General features: G+C 39.7%; 1 protein-coding gene across 4 annotated transcripts in view; it reads left to right on the forward strand.

Moving 5' to 3' along the window:
- ncoa1 (nuclear receptor coactivator 1) overlaps positions 1-18805 on the forward strand; it is a 47073-nt gene extending 28268 nt beyond the window's left edge. For 2 of the 4 annotated variants that reach the window (XM_032584711.1, XM_032584712.1), the window contains exons 12-22: positions 394-600; positions 1993-2359; positions 3772-3942; positions 4134-4248; positions 5468-5636; positions 6364-6666; positions 8103-8204; positions 9137-9530; positions 10206-10368; positions 10453-10642; positions 11274-18805. In XM_032584711.1, coding sequence (XP_032440602.1) covers positions 394-600; positions 1993-2359; positions 3772-3942; positions 4134-4248; positions 5468-5636; positions 6364-6666; positions 8103-8204; positions 9137-9530; positions 10206-10368; positions 10453-10642; positions 11274-11453 — 2361 coding nt within the window. In that variant the 3' untranslated portion in view covers positions 11454-18805. The remainder of the gene's footprint in view (positions 1-393; positions 601-1992; positions 2360-3771; positions 3943-4133; positions 4249-5467; positions 5637-6363; positions 6667-8102; positions 8205-9136; positions 9531-10205; positions 10369-10452; positions 10643-11273) is intronic. The other 2 variants (XM_032584714.1, XM_032584713.1) reach the window with 2 other exon arrangements.
- Positions 18806-18965: the final 160 nt, after the last annotated feature.

Consider the following 18965-nt stretch of genomic DNA (forward strand, 5'->3'; position numbering starts at 1 on the left):
TCCTGATCAGTACCTTTTGCCATCCAGTTATTAATCAACTAATCCAAAAATAATCAACAAATCGTGTATTTATAATATTGTATGAAAAGGCTTACATAAAAAATATGCAGAATATGCCCATTTTTATCCGATTAATCAACAGAATAATCAATTAACTGACAAATTAATTGTAGAGTAATAAATTAATCATCGGAGTAATCAGTTAGTTGTCAGAATAATTACAGATTAATTGTTATTTATTGAATTGTCAGTGATTAATCATCAAAATAATTGATTAATCGTCATAATAATGGAGTAACTGCCAGATTAATCGTCTTAATAATTGTTACATTATTTAATTACTAACATAATTGTTGGTTTCAGCCCTAATTCTAACCAAATGTGTCTGTGAAGGACTTGGGCGACCTTCCCCCTCCGTCAGCCCTGAGCCTCCAGACGGTCCGGGTGAAGGTGGAGAAGAGAGCCAGTGGCGACGGCCTCACCTGCTCGGGTTCGTCCATCCCAGCCGGCGGGACGCCCAAACTACCAGGAGTCCCTGTCGGCTCGGCTGGCGCCAGCCCCAAATCCAGTCTTCTGGGAGAGAACCGCAGAGACTCCACGGTACGCTTCAGCCTAAAATCCACACATTTATCGCTCTTCTTTCACATTTCATCTCCTCCCATTTCATCCTGTCAGATTCCACTTATCTTTATTTTATGCCTCTCTTATTATTTTCTGATAGTCATTTATCATCTGAAAAGAGGACTTTGGACCACTGAGGAGTCTCCCTCTAATCCTTGAGTGCGCTTTTTTCTTCCACTCAACTTTCTATAAATATGCTTATTTTCCATTGGGTTTTCATTAAGGTTGCACCAATAATTCGTCCCCGATTTTCTTAATTTTGGGAGATCAGTGATCAGCCGATACTTGCATGTGAAGCCAATCTTAACTACTTTGGCAAAAGTCTAAAAATGAACCACTGTTGTCTTCTGCGCTGCAGTGCGAGAGGTTTAACTGACGTGTCATGTCTGCATGTTTCCAGTTAACAGTAGCTGTTGCCAACTCAGCCACTTTCTTGCTATATTTACCAACATTCCAGACAAAAGAATTGGTATCTGCAAAAATTGGAATTGAGTTTTCATCATTTATATGTACAAGATACAGGATTCACTCTCTGGAACTGTTTATATTTCCTGTAGATCAGTACGAAGGAGCGGTTTATTCATAAAACAATATCAGCAGCCATTAAATCAAACTAAATTACACAACTGCTTGCTCGTGTCTGGATCCAGTTAACGACGGCATGACGAGTCATTTCTCCGTATGAAGAGTTTGCAGAAAGGCTGCGACTGATAGGAACATTTCCTTCTGGGACGTTTCCATAAAAACAAAGACGATTGTTTGTTTTCATGGACTTTGGAAGCCAATCCTTTAACTCGCATGGTAACACTGTATATGAAGTCGTGTGCATAAAACTGACAGTGGCAACTTTGCATTATTTGGTAAATAATGACTCTTTTTTTTTTTTTTTTGCAAAGTTTCATAGAAACTTGCATTAAAAGTATTTTAAAAGTTTAAACTTTGTAATATTCTGTAAATAATAACTTCAGAAAATAAACTTTTTGGATGCAAAATTTAATTAAAAATTCCATTAAAAGTATCAACTTTGCAATATTCTGTAATTAATTAGATTTTAAAGCAAATTTTAAAGTTGCATTTAAAAGATATTAAAAGTGTAAACTTTGTATTTGTTAAATAATGACACTTTTAATGCAAAGTTGCATTAAGACGGTCAACTTTGCAATATTCTGGAAACGATTACATTCTAATCCAGAGTTGGATTAAAGGTTGCATAAAAAGTTCAGTATTTATTGGATTAAAACTCATGACAACAGTTGGAAACATTCACAAAGACTCCTTCATGTTTATGTCGGGCTCGCCCCTTTAAATAAAGTGTTACCATTTTCCCACCTGTCCAATGTTTAGATTTGCCGTGTTTCCTCCTGTCTGTAGTTACCTATTGGACCTGCTGATCCGGACGCTCTCAGCCAGCTTCTGCCCGGCCTCAGAGGTCCGCTCGGAGCCAAACAGGGCAGCGAGGAGTCTGTGAATCCCGGCGGAGGCACACAGCTCCACTCTCCCTCCACGCAGCTCCCAGCTCTGCTCCAGTCCCCAGTGCCTCAGCTCCAGTCGCCCCTGTCCCAGCCTCAGTCTGTCCCCCAGCTGCAATCCCCGTCGCCACAGCTGCACTCCCCGTCCCACCAGGTCAAGCTGCAGTCCCCCACTCACCTGCAGTCCCCCACTCACCTGCAGCCCGGTGAGGTTTGCACTCCCCGCAACGTAAATGTGAAGAGAGAGCCGCCAGGGACTCCGAACAGAGGTACAGCCCTCACTTTGTGTCAAGTCAACAAAATATGAAGTCAAGCAGTTTTTTTTTTGTTTTCATAAAATGAATATTTACTCATTTTAAATCCAAAACTTTAAAATGATTTTGCATTTAAAAGAAAATGTATCTAGCCTTGAGTAGGTTACTCACAGTAACAAATTTTGCTGGACGATTTATTGTCCCAGAATTTATTGCGACGAATGATAAAATTGTTGCTTTGAAACCATTTTCAAATAATATAATGGCAATGGCATCATAATGGAAGAACACATTTTTAAAGATCAATAAACTTTAAATTCTTATGAACGTTTAACCCCGGAACTGGAAGACATTTCAAATATCCAGAATAAATAAACTAAACAACAGAAGCAACAAATAAAATTAATTATGAAGTCTCTAAACAAAATAGTTAACCAAAGCACCAAACAGAAAACTTTTATCATCCAGTTTTTGGTAGAAAGATAGAAAACAGAGAAAAACAAGAAATCATGCAAATGGAAATTATTGAGTTTGTTTTAATTTATCATGTGATTAATTGATTTATTGAGACAGACCTAGACTTGATTGAACAAATTTATTCTGTTGTAAGAAAGTTTTGAGTCACTTTTTTTTTTTTTAAACTGACTTTTAGCCAAGTACATTTAGCCAAGTTTAATAAACTAAATAAAATTTTATGTAACCACAGCAAAAGTCTGTACATAAACGTGGTACTGCTTATTAAATAGGGTTAGTTATAAGTCCTTGGTCTTGTCCTTAACATTTTTGACTGCAAGAAGAATTATGTTGGTCATGATTTTTCCCTGGTTTCCTCCAGTCTCCAGGACTTTTAAAAATATTTTTAGTGTGTTTTCACACCTGATACATTTTTGTTCAAATGGGGAACTAAATTGCAGCATTTATTATATTTTTAGCTGGTGTGATTTGTTTTCACTCTGTACTAAGTCAAACAATCCAAACTAATTAAAAACTTGTTCCCCTCCTCGCCTGTGGGGGCGCTGCACTGAAGGAAACTACATAAAAACCTCCGACGACAATGAGTGCAACTTCGTTCTTCGTGAAGTGAAAACAAAAATGGGTGGTACTCCATCAGATCTTTTGATTTTGGTAAAACACCATGAGATGTTTCTCCCGCTAGCGCTAGGCTAGCAGGTTTGTTTTGGTTGTATTTACCCAGAATCCCCAGTGCTATAGTTTGCTTCCTGCTTGTGGAGCGGTTTCCAGTTCACTTGGCATTCACATCTACATTTGAACCCCGTCAGTGTTTGCTTTTTTGGTCCACATCAGAGTTTGATTAGCATTCACACCTCCCCAGATGAACCAGACTTTCTCGGCAAACAAACCAGAGCTAGATTAAAGCGGACTAAACAGTCCGCTGTGACCTCTTGACCTTTGTGTTCTGGTTTCAGGACTTGTTGATGGCGTCCCGACCTCAGGCTGCAGCCTCCAGACACAGCCATCGTTTGATTTTTGCAACCCTGCCACTCCAAGCCAACAACAGGGAGACTTCTTCCAGACCCCCAAGGATAGCAGTCCTTTTCCAGAGACTGAAGTCATCAACCCTTTTGCTCCGAGTACTGGTAGAGAAGAACTAAAGAACCAGTTAAAATGATAAAAACAAAAATAAAAACACAATTTAACTGATATCAAATGAAGAGAAACTTGCACTTTCTTTGCCAATTTTCTATAATCTGTTACATACTTGAATCTGTTCCAACTGTCTGACAGCCAGATCTTACCATCAGATAAAAGTTATGAAATTCTTCTCCAGGGCTGACGAAGATGGATGTGGGAGATTCCCAGTTCCAGCCTCTGGCTCTGACTGACACTTTGTCTTTTGATGGACATGGAACTCCTTTACAATCCTCATTAGCGTCACCACAAGAGTAAGTGCAAGTATTGACACAGTTTATTGTAGTATTTTAATTAACAGCTTTGTCTCTACAGGAGTTTTACTCCAATATTTCTGCCTGAACATTCAATGTTGATCAACGTTAAATAGCTTCTTAATGTCCATCCACTTTGACACTTGACACTCTTCACCATATTTTTGAAGTGACTCTGGTTGAAGTACTTAACTGGTTCAAACTTAAAGAACTTTCTTGTGTCAATAGTTAATTTTTCATCGGCGCTGAAAAGAATTACATGTGGAGTACCCCAAGGTTCTTTCTTGGACCCCTCTTATTTAGTACCTACATGCTCCTACTAAGTCATATTATAAAAAGAAATAAGATTAGGTATCACAGCTGTCCAGATGATACTCGACTTTACATTATGATGTCTCAGAAAGATCTAGAGAAACAGTTTCCACGCTTTTGCCTCAGAGCAGCCCTCCCACGTTTCCCCCACTCAGCTCCTTCAGACTAGCCAGCAGCAATTGGCAAACAACTGCCCATCTGGTGAGCTCATCATTATACTTCTCAGAACGCTTTTAAAAACGTTATTAAAAGGTTAATAAAGGAGCCATGTTGTGATGACTTCCTGGAGGCAGAGCTTCAGAAAGAGCAGCAGGTTCTTAAAGAGACAGAGGCCCAATTTCAGTGTGTTAAATTATGACTTCAAATCATATTTAATATGCAGCATTTTTATAACAACTGAAGGCCACATAGTCACTTGATTGTGCTATAAAATCAAGCATAATAATACTTCCCCTTCAAAGTCCTGTTATTGGTTCAACCTTGCAGACCGCTCTGGTCTTCTGGTTCTGGTCTGCTCTTCATCTCCAGAACCAAACATGGAGAGGCAGCATTCAGCTTCTATGCACCACAGATCTGGAACAAACTTCCAGAAAACTGTATAAAAGCCAAAAGACTGAGTTTCTTTAAATCAAAACTAGAAAACCCATTTATAAAGAGCTGCCTTTTATTAATAATAACTGGAATATCAATAGTTTTATTCCAGTTTGTTACACAAATAAACCAAACTTAATCACTTATTCCTATTAGGACTTATTCTCCTTCTGTGGTGTATTTTCCCTCATTGGGCCAAATAATCGTGCATTTTTCTGAAGTGTCTTATCATTTCTATGCTGATGATATTGAACTCTAATGGTTTTTAGCTAGTCTTAGGCTGCATAATGTAATTTGATTCTGTTTCCGGGAGCAGACAGCGTGTGCCATGCACGCTGGACGAAGAGCTGGGCCCGCCGACCACGCCTGAAGCCCGAAACGATGAGAAGGCTCTGATCGAGCAGCTCGTGTCCTTCCTGAGCGGGACGGACGAGAGCGAACTGGCCGAACTGGACAAGGCCCTGGGTATCGACAAACTGGTTCAGGTAACCCAGTAAGCACCTTCGATTGGCTGGAAATGATGCAGAAAATGGAGGAAATAAAAACTTTGGGAAGTGGGTTTTTGTTAGGTATCTTTAATCTACAGAGGGTCAACTTCAGGGTTTGAACCGGTGGCTAAAATCCTTGAAAATGCCTGAATTTCAGTTAGATGTTTTCAAGGTTTTGATTTCCGCATAATGTTCTTGATATTCAAACTGCACAGTTTGGTAACAAAATTCAGTCTGTTTGATTAGAAGCCTAACTTAAACAGTTCATATGCCTCATAAAAGGACAGATTCATTTTTTTCTGACTGACTGAAGTTAAATCAGACTAAACTTGTTTTAAGTCAGTTAGAATTACCAACATTATTTGCTAAATGGCAGGAAATGTCTTTTAGAGAGTTTTTTTGTCTTCTGGCATTTAATCTGAGCAGGAAGATAATTTACCTAAAGTGTCAGCACACACCTTCAGTTATTACATCTGAAAACTAGAGATCAGGCCCGAAATCTCTGAACCTTCAGAGCCACATAAAGACTGTTACAAAGTCAGCCTTCTATCCCCTGGATAGAACCCAAATTTCAGATTTTTAAGGCTATTTCAGTCAGTATCATGTGTTTACAACTTATTTCCTAGAGAAAATATTTAACTATATTCTGTTTTTTCTTAATTCTTTCAATGTAGCAGTTGAATACATGGTTTAATCATAATAAATGCCGTTTTCCCCCCCGTAGGGTGGCTGCTTTGACCCTTTCCCCCAAAATTTCCCACCCCAGCAATCCACTGCCACCCCGGTTTCCATGGACCCCAAACCGCTCTCCTACACCTCCCAGTTCCCTCCAGCTTCACAGGCTCCATTTCCTCCAGAGCTGGCCGCGGTGGGGCAGCAGGGCGTGACATTCGGAGTCCCCCGCGGGGCCTTCCCCATGGGGCTGAGGCCTGGCATGACCAGACCGCAGGGAATGGGCCCCCAACTCAGGCTGCCACCCAACCAACTGCGGCTGCAGCTGCAGCAGAGACTGCAGGGCCCGCAGCAGGTGAGACTGTCGCTGCTTATGCTGCGTCTATCGATTCAGTGCTTTTAATGTCTTGAGTCACTTCTGTGCCTAATGCATAGAAACGTTATGGATGTAATTTATTTACGGTTGTAGTGCTGTTAACAAAAGGACAAAGTGTTATCCGTAACGAGAGTCAGACAGAAACACTCGTACTTCTTTCGGTGGTATTGATTTGCTGCCCTTTGCGTCCGTCTGAGTCACACTTCATCACGACGAGTCTCCTTTCTTCTCCTCATATTGATTAAGAAGCTCTTAGAGAGAGCTCCACTTCCAGCCTCACTAATATCCATCTCATCCTTCGGACTCTTTACTTATTTATTTTGAAGAGGACCTATTATGCAAACTTCACATTTTGCACATTTTTATACTTCCATTGGGTCTCTGCTGCCTCTAAAAACAGCTTAAAAAACAAACACACAGAGAGACATTTTTGGTAATAAATGCTTTTGTTTTCCTGGCAGTGAACTTCCTGTAAGATTTTTCTACTTTTTTTTGCTTCTAAACGAAGGCGTCCGAGTAAACGTACTTCCTAAAGTATTTATACCTCTTCTGTCATTTCACATTTTGTCAATTTACAACCTAAAACTTTATTGTATTTTGTGCAGATTTTATGTGATGTTATTGTGGAGTGGAAGAACAAGATGCAAGATGGTTTAAGAATTTTTCTAATGATACAAATCTGATACTTTTTGTTAAAGTTGTAGTTTTAAAGGGTACCAATTGTGTAAAATTCATATTACACGCATTTATTGTACTTTCTTTTGGCTCTCTACTTCTTAAAATTGCCCAACCACTTAAAATGAAAACCACCTTGATATTTTTTGGCAACAAGTTTAATGTCTTTTTGGTGTCTGGAAAATGAGCCGTTTCAAAAACCTTCCTATTGTTAAGTCACATTCTGCGTGCACTGTGCAGTTGCCTGGCAACCTCAAAAGACTTACGCCCGTCACCTAGCAACCCCAGCAGAGCTCCAGCATGTTTGGTCAGCTGGTTTTACTGCTGTATGAGTTGTACAATGTCTACTAGGAAAAAATCAACCAACCTCCTACCATGCAGAAACCAGATGGTAGGAGGTTGGTTTTGCAGGAGGCTCCACTTCTGCTTTTCAAAGATCTACAGTTGTATAATTGTGCATCTGTTTGCAACCATTTTCACGTGTGAGTGTAAACTTAGATTTTCGGGGGGGTGGGGGGGGGGGCAGCAGCAGCAGCAACTTATTTTGATTTAAAGTAACAGAGCAATAAAACAGCTTAAAATATGCAGAACTGACCAAATTAAAATCTTATCTGACAATTTGTGCACAAAAATGTAAACGTAGAATGTTTTGTTTAGCCCAGAGACCTATCCTAACCTGTTCAAGGAAGCAAAATAGTTCACCTTTAATAGATAAATTTCTTCTTTCTTTTTATTTCCAGCTCCAGAACCGACTGGCAGCCATGAATTCATTTCCAGGAGGATCCCAGCAAGTGAACATGGGGGTCCGACAGGCGGTCCAGTTACCCCAAATGTCCTCACAGGTCAGTCAGGACATTATCTCTCTAAAAAATAAAAACCGCAGCTAAATGTACTAATGGCGTAGAAACAGCACAGTGTTTATCTGTCATCATTAGTGGCCATGCTGACCAGCCTTAGCATTCACAACACACTTTGCTAGCTGCAGCGTAGCAGATAGCAAGGGATGGAGGGTGATTGACAGCGCTAAGACCCGCCTCCTGGCTCTGAGTTGTTCCTAGTTAGCACTGGGACAATGTAGAAGAGCTCAGTTTTTTTCTTTACATTTAATTTTATTTGTTGCTTCTGTTATTTTGTTTATTTATTTAGGATATTTAGAATTTCTTACAGTTCCAGTGTTAAATGTTCATTAGAATGTAAAGTTTATTTATTTTTGACAATATGGTCAATTCAAATTCAAATATAATTTATAATATCTGGGTAGCAGAGGCAAAATTCTACAGTAATATGTCCTGTTGGCAAGTTCTGCTAATCCAACTCATATGCTTTTGATGCTGCTCCTTAAATCTCTGTTTTTGCAGAGAGATGTTGGAGTAGGGGATATGTTCAGTTCAAATTAAATATAATTTAAAATATCCGAGAAGTAGAGGTGAAATTTAATAGTAGCATGTCTGTGATGACAGTATCAGCTGTTGGCAAGCACTGCTAATCCACCTTATTTGCTTTTGTTGCCCTTCTTTAAGGGAGATGAGAGATGTTGAAGTAGGGGATATGATGGAAGTTTGAACTTTCTCCTCTTACTGACTTAAAACAACCTCTTATATCTTGCTGGAAAGATGCTTTTAAGTTACTTTGGTCTCATTTCAAGCTTATTCACATATCTTCTCTACAAACTTGACCAAAATTACTTTGTAATATTTTGTGTTTTGCAGTGCAAAAACGTTTGGGCAAATTAGGTTTGTAGAAGCTAAATTTGTTGTGTTGTAAACTGCTTTAGCAGCCGCCGCTGAATGCCCAGATGCTAGCGCAGCGTCAGAGGGAGCTCTACAACATCCACCACCGGCAGCAGCAGCAGCAGCTCCTCCAGCACAAGGTCAGGCTCATGAGACAGAACATGGTGGCGGGCTCGCTGGCCGGGGGCCCGGGAACCCCCAGGGCACCAAAAGGCCCCCCAACGACGTCTCAGCAGCAGTTCAGCTTCCCGCCGGGGTTTGCCCCGATGGCAGGCAGCACCCCTACCTCACCGAGTCACTTCAGCTCCTCTACGGGGGCCCCGTTGGACACCAAGATGTCCGCCAGGGGGCCCCTGAGCAACCAGTCGCTGCTGGGTGGCTTACAGGGCCAGTTTGACGCCGGGAACCCAGGGCTGTTTCAGCAGTTTGGAGGATCTGGTGAGTTCAAGGAAGCTGGGATATTAAGGAGTTCAGGGTTCATCTAATGGGTTACGGTCAGGACCTGAAGACAAAACATGGGAAAAGATAGTTTACAGACTTTCATACATCCGTCAATCGCTTCATTCATCCCTTCATCCAAATTCATCTAACATACATCTGTCTAGTAGCCAGCTAGAAACCCTTTTGTCAAATTTTTATGTCTTTCTTTCTATTCTTTTGTCCAATATTTGTCTTTTTCTTTCTGTCCCTTTGTCAAATATTTCTTTCTTGCTTTTTTATTCTATTCATCTCTTTCTTTCTCTCCTTTTGTCCAACATTAATTTCCTTCTATGTATGCTTTATCCATTCCTCTGTTTGATCACTTTTTGCATCTCTCCATTCTTATTTCATGTTTCTTCAGCCTCCATATTTACAGCCTATATGCTTTTAAATGTCTTAAAAAGTTAAATATTGCATTTACACTTTGAAAATCCTCCAAAAAACTTGTCTGAGATTTGATTCTGAAAATGTTTTAACATTTTGAGATAGAAATATATCTTGAAAGGAAAAAAATAAGTTCCAGACACAATAAAGATATATTTTGTAAACAGTCATTTTAGACAGCCACTCTGTCTTAAGCAGTTTAAAACAGCTGGATTCCAGTTTTGTGATGAAACGGTTTCTTTGCTACAGCTGCGGTGCAACAAGACCCCCCATTTCCTCCTGAGATGAGCCCCACAAGCCCATTGTTATCACCTCAGAACTCCACCTCCCAGAGTCCCCTGCTTCAGCAGGCACCAACTCCTGGCTACCAGTCACCAGACATGAAGAGCTGGCAGCAGACAGGCCTGGGCAGGTAAGGACTCTCTCTCATTTCCATGCTTTTCTCTTGAATTTATAGCTTGTATTACAGAGTCTGAACTCCTTTCTTCTCCTACAGCCTGTTCAGTCAGTCAGGACAGAGTGCAGGGCAGGCGTTTGGCCAGCAGGGGGTGTACAACAACATGAGCATCACCGTCTCCATGGCGGGAGGCACAGGCGGCGTCAGCTCTTTACCTCCAATGGGACAGGCGGTTGGGATGAGCAACAGTAACCTCAACAACGTCAGCTCAGTGTGCAGCGACCAGCAGGTTGGTGATACCTACACGCTGATGGGTAGAAAGATGTTGGAGTAGGGGATATGGTGAATTCAGTTTCAAAAATACATAAGTTATTCCAATTAGAAATTAAAAGTTGTTGTAACGCATAACATCCGAGTATTTTCAAAAAGTGGTTGTAGATGGTGTAGCTGTGTTGCGATCAGCGTCACTACGACTCTAACTGAAGAGTTGTAGCTAGCTTACAGTTTGTAGCATGTTATTACTGACTGTAATGAGATGCTAGCAGCTCAAATTCAGGGCAGCGTTGGCGATGGTTAACAAGTCTGGATGACACAATCAGTTGTTGCCAAGCACTGATAATCTACTTCCTTCGATTTTCTTGCTCCTCTTTAAGTCTCTGTCTGGACAGAGAGATGTTGGAGTAGGGGATATGGTCAATTCAAATAAAAACATATTTCATAATATCCAGGCAGCAGAGCCAAAATGCAATAGTAACATGTCCTTGATGATAGCATCAGTTGTTGGCTAGCTCTACTTTGCTGCCCGTCTTTAAATTTCTGTCTGGGCAGAGAGACGTTGGAGTAGGGGATATGGTGATGGTTTGAACTTCCTCGTCAATCCATGAAGCCTCCTTTTCAACTCTTTGTGCTTGTGTCTGCAGGTGCAGCAGGTCCAGGTGTTTGCTGACGTCCAGTGCACGGTAAACCTTGTCGGCAGCGACTCCTACCTGAACCAGGGCTCGATGGGGGCTGCGGCTCCCCAGAAGGGCCCCGTTCCCCAGGGCTCGCAGGCCACCCAGGCCCAGCAGAAGAGCCTCCTCCAGCAGCTCCTCACTGAGTGACGCCCGCCCCATCCCGTCAGCTCTCCCGCTCCCTCCCACTGTTCTTTACCGCCGCCGCTGCTTTGGAGGCCGGCGCACCAGACCCATCGCTGTCTCTGTCTCACCTTTTGGACGGACCGGACGGAGTCAGCGGGTGTCGGTGGAGGGGCCTGGTCACTTCACCGGGCCAGAACCTAAAGGAGCAGCGGTGTTATTTAAACCTGCCTGTCTAATCTGTCTGACAACCTGTCTGTCTGCCTCAGCCTATTAAAGGCAGTGTTGTCTTGCTGCTCATTTCTCGGTGACCTACTTCCTGCTTCCTGACCCAAGACAAAACAACTGCGACGTCATTGTAGATTTGCCAGGTTTTCGTCACTGTCGAATCAGGGCCGACCTCCTCTTTCTTTCTTCATTTCTTTTTTGTTTTTTCTGTCTTGATGACGGGAACTCCCGCACATCCACAGCACCTCTTGCTTTTTATCTCCCTTTGTTTGTCTCGTTTCCGTTCGTCTCTTTCTCTCTCAGCGATGTGGGAATGTTAAGGTTTCAGACCTCAGCGGCATTGTGGGATAGAAGCTCAGTATCAGCTGGTTCTGGGACTGGTCCTCTCTATCTGCTGCAGTGCCTGGTGGAAGTGCGAGTTTCTCCCAAGCTCTGCTTCTTCTTTTTTTTTTCTATTCTGGTTTTATTTTTTATGTTTTGGGTTGTTTAAAAAAAAAAATCTGCTCTCTCTCCGTCATCATCATCATCATTACGACCTCCAGAACAAGCTTTGACACCAACCGGGACGGACAGATGAATGGGAGTCAGAGGGGATGCTGCTCAGTTTTGAACTTAGATGTCTTTCTTTATTTTTTATTTCTGTCAGAGTATAAAAACAGACTGTTATGATTATTTAACTCTTGTCCGTCACATTTTAGCCTCACCTCAGCAGATGTGAATCCAGAAGTCCTCTCCTCCTCTCGTTCTCTTTCACGGTTCCTCTCAGCCTATCAGTGTTGTTTGCCACGTGCATCATGCAGGCGGGTAGTATTTGTACATTACAGAAGGACAAAGACTTTGGGGGTGAGCTAACCTATTATCTTGTAACTGCTTTCCTTTTGAGATAAAAAGAAATGTAATTAATTGAATACTCAGAAAAAGAAAAATGTATAATTTGATTCGATCCATTTATTTTATTTTATTTTTTATTAGATTTAAATAAGTTCTAATAATGTCTGCTCATTTTTGAGATTTTTTTGACATATTGTGACACAGCTACATGTTGCAGTGGAGGAGGAAGTTATTCCAGCTTCTAAAAATGTGAAATTTTAAGCAATTTGACTTTGAAAAAAATTAGATATTAGTGGCTCCCTGTTTTTTTTTTTTTCAAACATGAATAGTTTTATTTTCCAGGGAGCTAGTTAGCCATTTTTATTTTGCTTTCTCCTGTTTTTGTACAAAAAACAGCACATTTGTTTGTAACCATTGTATAAAAATTATAATAATAGCCCAAGTTGCATCGTTTGCTGCCCCGTGCCGCAGCAAATGACGCGCTTTCCGTTATTGTTCCCATATATAATGAAATTTAAGTAGAGGCTTTAGCGTTAGAACTTCCTAACAAAGATTTGTGATTGGTGATTAATTTAAAGATGTCAGGAATTTGAATCGAGCTTTGCTCCTGTTTAAACCATGTTCATCCAATCGGGAATTCCTCTCCCTCCGCCTCTGATGACGTCACTCCGCTGGCTGCTCACATGTACAGTTTTCTGTTGACTACTGTTGATCGGTCATACACTGTCTCTCAAAGTCATAACAGACATAAGGATTGAAAATAAGGAAGAAAATCCACTTTTTGTTATATAAAAACATCCCTGCTGAGACGTTGCCTTTAAATATCTTAAATTGTTGCAGACGTAGAAAAAAAAATGCAGTTTTCATTTTATACTCAAATGAATCTGGAAGCATCCAGTGGAAAATTTGTGAATTATTATTTCTCTTCCTTTCTCTCCTGATGGATTGGAGGTAAGAGGCGTCACATTCACTCGATAAAAAATAAACTTTTACTCCAATTCCAACCTATTTCCGATAATTAGGTGAAATGCGGCTTTTAAACCCTGAAATATTATACAAAACTTACATAATGATCATATTTCAAGTCGACATTCCACTTGCCAACTCCTCCAGTGATGCTGTGTGATGCGTAAATCACTTTGCACTGTTTGTCTATTTCAAACCAATTAAAATCAACCCGAATAAAAATTTTGACTTAAATTAATTCAGCAAACCAACAGAAATGTTCCTGTTTGGGTTAAAATTTTTACCGTTTTTTGGGGATAAAAGCCACAAATAGGCTTAATATCAATCCATGTTTTACCTCAGTTGTGTTTATATTGGCAAACAATAAACAGAAAACTCTGAACTCAAGCTAAAATTGGACTCTTCTTGTCGTAGATGAGAAATGGCGTCAGGGTTTTCAGAAACCCTGACGCCTCCAAATTAAATTGAGAAAATTTTTGCTTCACTTCGATGCATTACAGGTGTCCAAACAAGACATTTAATTCAGCATGGAAAGAAAAAGCTGACATTTTAGCTAGCTGTGTTTCCATCCACCATTTGACATTTTGAAAATTAAATCGCTTAGTTTAGAAAAAATAAATTGGTTTTCAATGGATGATGTCGGGGTTTTTTTTCCGGCCGTATCAAAATTTGTTTATTTCGCTAAACTGCAACAGAAATACTTTTTGCGTCACACGAGTCACGTGACCAACAACTGGATATTGACACTGATGGAAACCATGAAGAAGAACACAGGAAGTGATAGGAGGATGATGATGTTTCTTAATGACTTACAGTATCTTGTAATATAATTATTCACATGTGATTTAAATTGCGCTTCTTATTTAAAAGAAACACGGCAATGTTTTTTGACATTAGCGGGATATTTACAAGTTTTGCGTACATTTGTAATGGAAACGCAGCTACTGATTACCAGACAAAATAACTTTTTAGGTAAATTGCATTTGATCCCTACTTAATTTTTTATCCAATTAATGCGTTTTTTACTTAACAAAAAAGAAGTTAATAACTGGAGAACACGTTAATGGTTTTCCAGATGCCACCCACAGATTAATTTAAATTTTTTGTGTTTTTAAAAGATTTCAAAATGTCAACCCTCCTTTGCAAACATTTAAATTGAAGTTCTGAAACGATGAAGAAACTGATTCTACTGGCAAATTGCAGCTAAATTTTTTTAAATTTGTGCAACAGATCTGAATGGAAAACGGCAGAGATATTTTCCCACACACAGCATCGCTCCTCTTTCTCTTTCCTGCATGGAAAAGGCATTCCCAAATGGAAACGGTTTCCTCTACAGTCCGGATAATAAACGGAGACACTCAGCAGCTTTTCCTGCAACAGAAACATGCCAAAACACACCCAAAAACAAAAAGGTAAAATGTTTCGTTATGCAACAGCCTTTCAGTGCAAAAAAAACCAAACAAAGCAAAAAGCAGTCCCTCCTTTCTCACTACAGTTCGCTGGTTTCGGGTTTTTAACGTTTGTCTCATGATGTTAATGTATTTAACAGAAATGTGAATGCATATTTGTTCAGAATCAACAGAAAAAAAACTAGCTCCGAGTTTGTGGTAAATAACTACTCGCCTCTGTCATGTTTTTATTTTTCTACCTTCTTATTTTGTTTTAAAGATGATGTATGTTTGTACATGAAGTGTGTGTGTGGGCGTGTGTGTGTGTGTAAGCGATTAATACTGTATATCTGGTGTTCTCTGAGATGGAAACAGACGAAGATGTTCTGTTTGGTTTCTCTTTTTGACTCTTTCAGATCCTGCACAGTTACCTGTGGGTGTTTTATTCAGATAAACTATGCCAGAGAATGGTTTGTTTTTATTTTTTAAAGCGACTGCTGAATGTGATTTTACTGAGAGAAAGAGAGAGAGAGAGAGAGAGAGAGAAGCGGTGTGGACTGGCTTTTTGTACGGGTTAATTTAAAAGAAAAAAAGGCCATATTATTTAATTTTCTCTGTTGGCAGAAGGTTTAAGCAGAGCTGGGAGAGTGGAGCCTTGGTTTTCAGGGGAAGCATTGAGTTTCTGACTGATCTGTTTGGGTGTTTTTATCATTTTCTGCATCCGTAGTAAAAAAAAAAAAAAAAAGACCAAAGCTTCAACGCGTTTGATGGATTTCATATGCAAACCTCATCGTCACTGGACAACACATAATGTAGCGGCTCTTCTTCGTTTCTGGTTCTCCTGCGCGCTCGTTTTCGTCTTTTCAGAGTGGCCTATCAGCGTTGAAACCCTGTGATGTCCCAAAGTTTGCTCAGTTTAGACTCTGCCAATGCCGTCTTTTTGAGCCCGAAGTGCTATCACCTGTTTACAGGGAAAAAAACAAAAAACATTGCAACCATTAGCTATGCACCTTACCTAAACAAGCATTTCCTCATTTGTAATGTAGAAGTTACACTGGAGTGACACTAAGCCATTCATTTAAAGATGAAAACAAACCCATGCTTGATGACCTATCAGCTTTCAGTCTCATTCTTCAACCGAATACTTTATACCAAACTTGAGGTGCCTCGTGTATATATTTGCTGATTAACAATAACCTTGTTAACCAGGGTTTTTTTTTTTTAATGAGAAAAAAAAACAAATTTTTACTGTATAAATGACTTTTTTTTACACATGTAGATTAATCAGATTATCCCAGGAATTTGCAAATACAATCTAATTCTGCACTTTATATATCCGGATCCGCTCGGGGTGAAAAAGGCCTTTAAGTCAGATTAGCATTCGGAGATAAAGTGGCTCCTGAAAGTCTACAAAACTCAGCTAAAATGCAAAGTTTGACCTTTAGATCATGATAAATCATTTCAAAACTTTTTTCCACTTCTGTTGTGTCATATTTTTTGTATTCGTCTGAAAAACAAAGTATTTTAAAAGTAGTATTGTTTTCACATCCTAAATCAGTATTTAGTGTTCTGTTTGTTAGCATCTTGGGAAGTTTTTTAAGTCTCTCTGAAGTCAAAACATATTTTCATTTATACCGCGGAAATTTTTAATCGCCTTATTCTGAATTATATTCTTGTGCAATGAGGCTTCCAATGGTGGGCTAACCTGCTAATGTGCTAATAGCAGAGCTACATTTTTGTATAGCACCTTAGCTGTCAATATTAGCTTCTGAGATGGTTCCAAGATTATTTAATCTGTCAATTTTAATCCATATAAATGTCTAAATTGAACTGTTAACGTAGGAAGTTATAATTGTTCGCAAGTATTACTGGATTTCAGTTATTTATGAAGGTGTTGGCGGAGCTAATTCTTTGCTAAGCTAACTTTGAAAACATTTAGCGCACTTAGCTTCCCATAAATTAAGAAAGTTTGTGTTTACTTGGCTGTGTTGTAAACTTTCAGTTGAATAAATTTCGGCACCTGTGTTCTAATTATCATGCTCTTATTTTTAATTGGAGAAGATTGTTTACGGAGCAGTTTACTTTCCTCAATCTTTTTTTTCCACCTCACGTTCTCCTCCCACGATAGTGACGCTTATTCTATACCCATAATGCATTGCTGTACCAGTTTAAAGTATACTGACCGAAGCCCTTCCGTGTAGCAACAGAGTTAGCAACACTCAATGACTATAAAACTAAAATGAGAATTTTTTCCCGCCAAATAATCAATACCTGAAGCACAACCATGTAGACGTGTGCAACAACAATTTTTCGATATAATGTTTGTTTTTTATTTTTAGCTGGTTGAATTTAGAACGTTAGCATTAGCCAAATGCCATATTGGAATAGCGCTTCAGCGTTAGCTCAACTGACATTTTGGATTAGCGGTTTTTACCACTGGAAACTTTCCGTCTTATTTTGTGCATTTATCTCCCGCTATCGTTTCTTTCTGGTTAATCAGATTTATTGAAAAATTGATGTTAACTGCCTACAGAAGAAAAGTGAATGCTGAAAGTGAATTTATTAAAGTTTCAAAAAGTTGTGCAACAAAGTTGTTTTACACAAACGAACCTGTTTTTGTTTGTTCTTCAATTGAATTAAGCAGAAAATTTGTTGAAATAATTATAAAAAGCACCATTTTCGGTGGGTTTTGTAGACTTTTGAGAGCCGTTTTATGGTAAAAATTTAAGTTCAGGTGAACTGGAGCCATTGTGGGGAAACAAAAACAAGCTAAAAACTGTACACAGCAGCTGCTTTCTCTGTGGGTTTATCGTAATAACTATGCTGTTCTTCTTCAGGTGACATCCTCTCCCTCCTTTCTGCGCTGTTGAACTCTTAAAATCCTCCTTTCTGGCTTGAACTCTGAACATTCCTGCTCCTGGCCGTTTTCTGCAGCAGCGTTCGCTTTCCTCTCTTTCTCTCTCTCTGTGTCAGTGGGAAGTGTGAGACCTTACCTCTTACCTGTCCAAACGATTGTGCACTGATGTAAACGACAACGCACCACTCGTGTCGCTTGTCTTCTCTGTTTTTGCTTGTGTTTTTTTGGGAGTCCCTGCGGCGGTTTTTTATTTTTTAAAGTTGTTGAACAACCAGGACTTCCTTCCAGCTCATTCCTAATGCAGGTTTTCGAAGCTATTCTCACCACGGCGTCAGTTGTCGAGTATTATAAATGCTGCCTTAAGCAAAGGTTTAGTTTTTTCTCACCACTTTTGTTTCTCTGGGTGGATATTTTAAGAGTAGAGACCAAGGTTCCACTTCCTCCCTTGTAAAAATTAATATAAATAGATATATAAATATATAGACAAATATATAATATACATTTTACTCATTTCTTTGTCCAGTTTTGTATATAAAACTCATGTAAAGTTTGTTTTTAAAGGGGCATCAGAGCAGCTACTACAAGACAATATGAGTGACAGTGTTCACCTGGGAGAATTTTATGCATGTTATGTTTTCTTTTTCTCTCTCGGACTCTTTTAAAAAACCCTCAGACCCTCCCGCTCTCTCTCGTTCAGGTGTGTAACGTGAAAATAAAAGAAATCTACCTTTTTCTTTGGGAATGTTGTAGACAATCAGTCTCAGGCCGGGTCCAGTCCCAGCGGGGAGTGAGAGCCCTGGAGGCTATAAGACAAACTAAACTCTTTTATTTTTTATTTGTTTTTTTGTCTACTGGAAGTCCAAACTCGGAGGTTTGTTCATTCATATGTTCGTGGCTGCTCTCAAGTTTACACAGAAACACACACACACCGACACACACTTCTCGACTACACTCAAAACACAAACACCTCGTGCATTTGGTCCCTCTGCTTTTTGTTTCCAAGGTGAGGATGCCAACCTTGTGGAAATGATGCTTTGACTAACAAATCTATAACATCTATGAATGTGGGAATGCAACACATTGCAATAAAAGCACCATCTGAAATGCAACGCGTTGGTCTCCTGGTGTTCCTTAAATATCAGATATTATGATGTTTATGCCGCCGCTGCGAAAAAGCTCAGCATGCGTCATCGGTGACGACGTTCTTTCAGTCTGGAGTTTGATTTTTCCAGGTTTGGATTTGTAAAATATTTGATATTCGTGTCCAAA

This window comes from Xiphophorus hellerii, chromosome 15 (genome assembly GCF_003331165.1).
Source record: "Xiphophorus hellerii strain 12219 chromosome 15, Xiphophorus_hellerii-4.1, whole genome shotgun sequence".
Taxonomy (NCBI): Eukaryota; Metazoa; Chordata; class Actinopteri; order Cyprinodontiformes; family Poeciliidae; genus Xiphophorus; species Xiphophorus hellerii.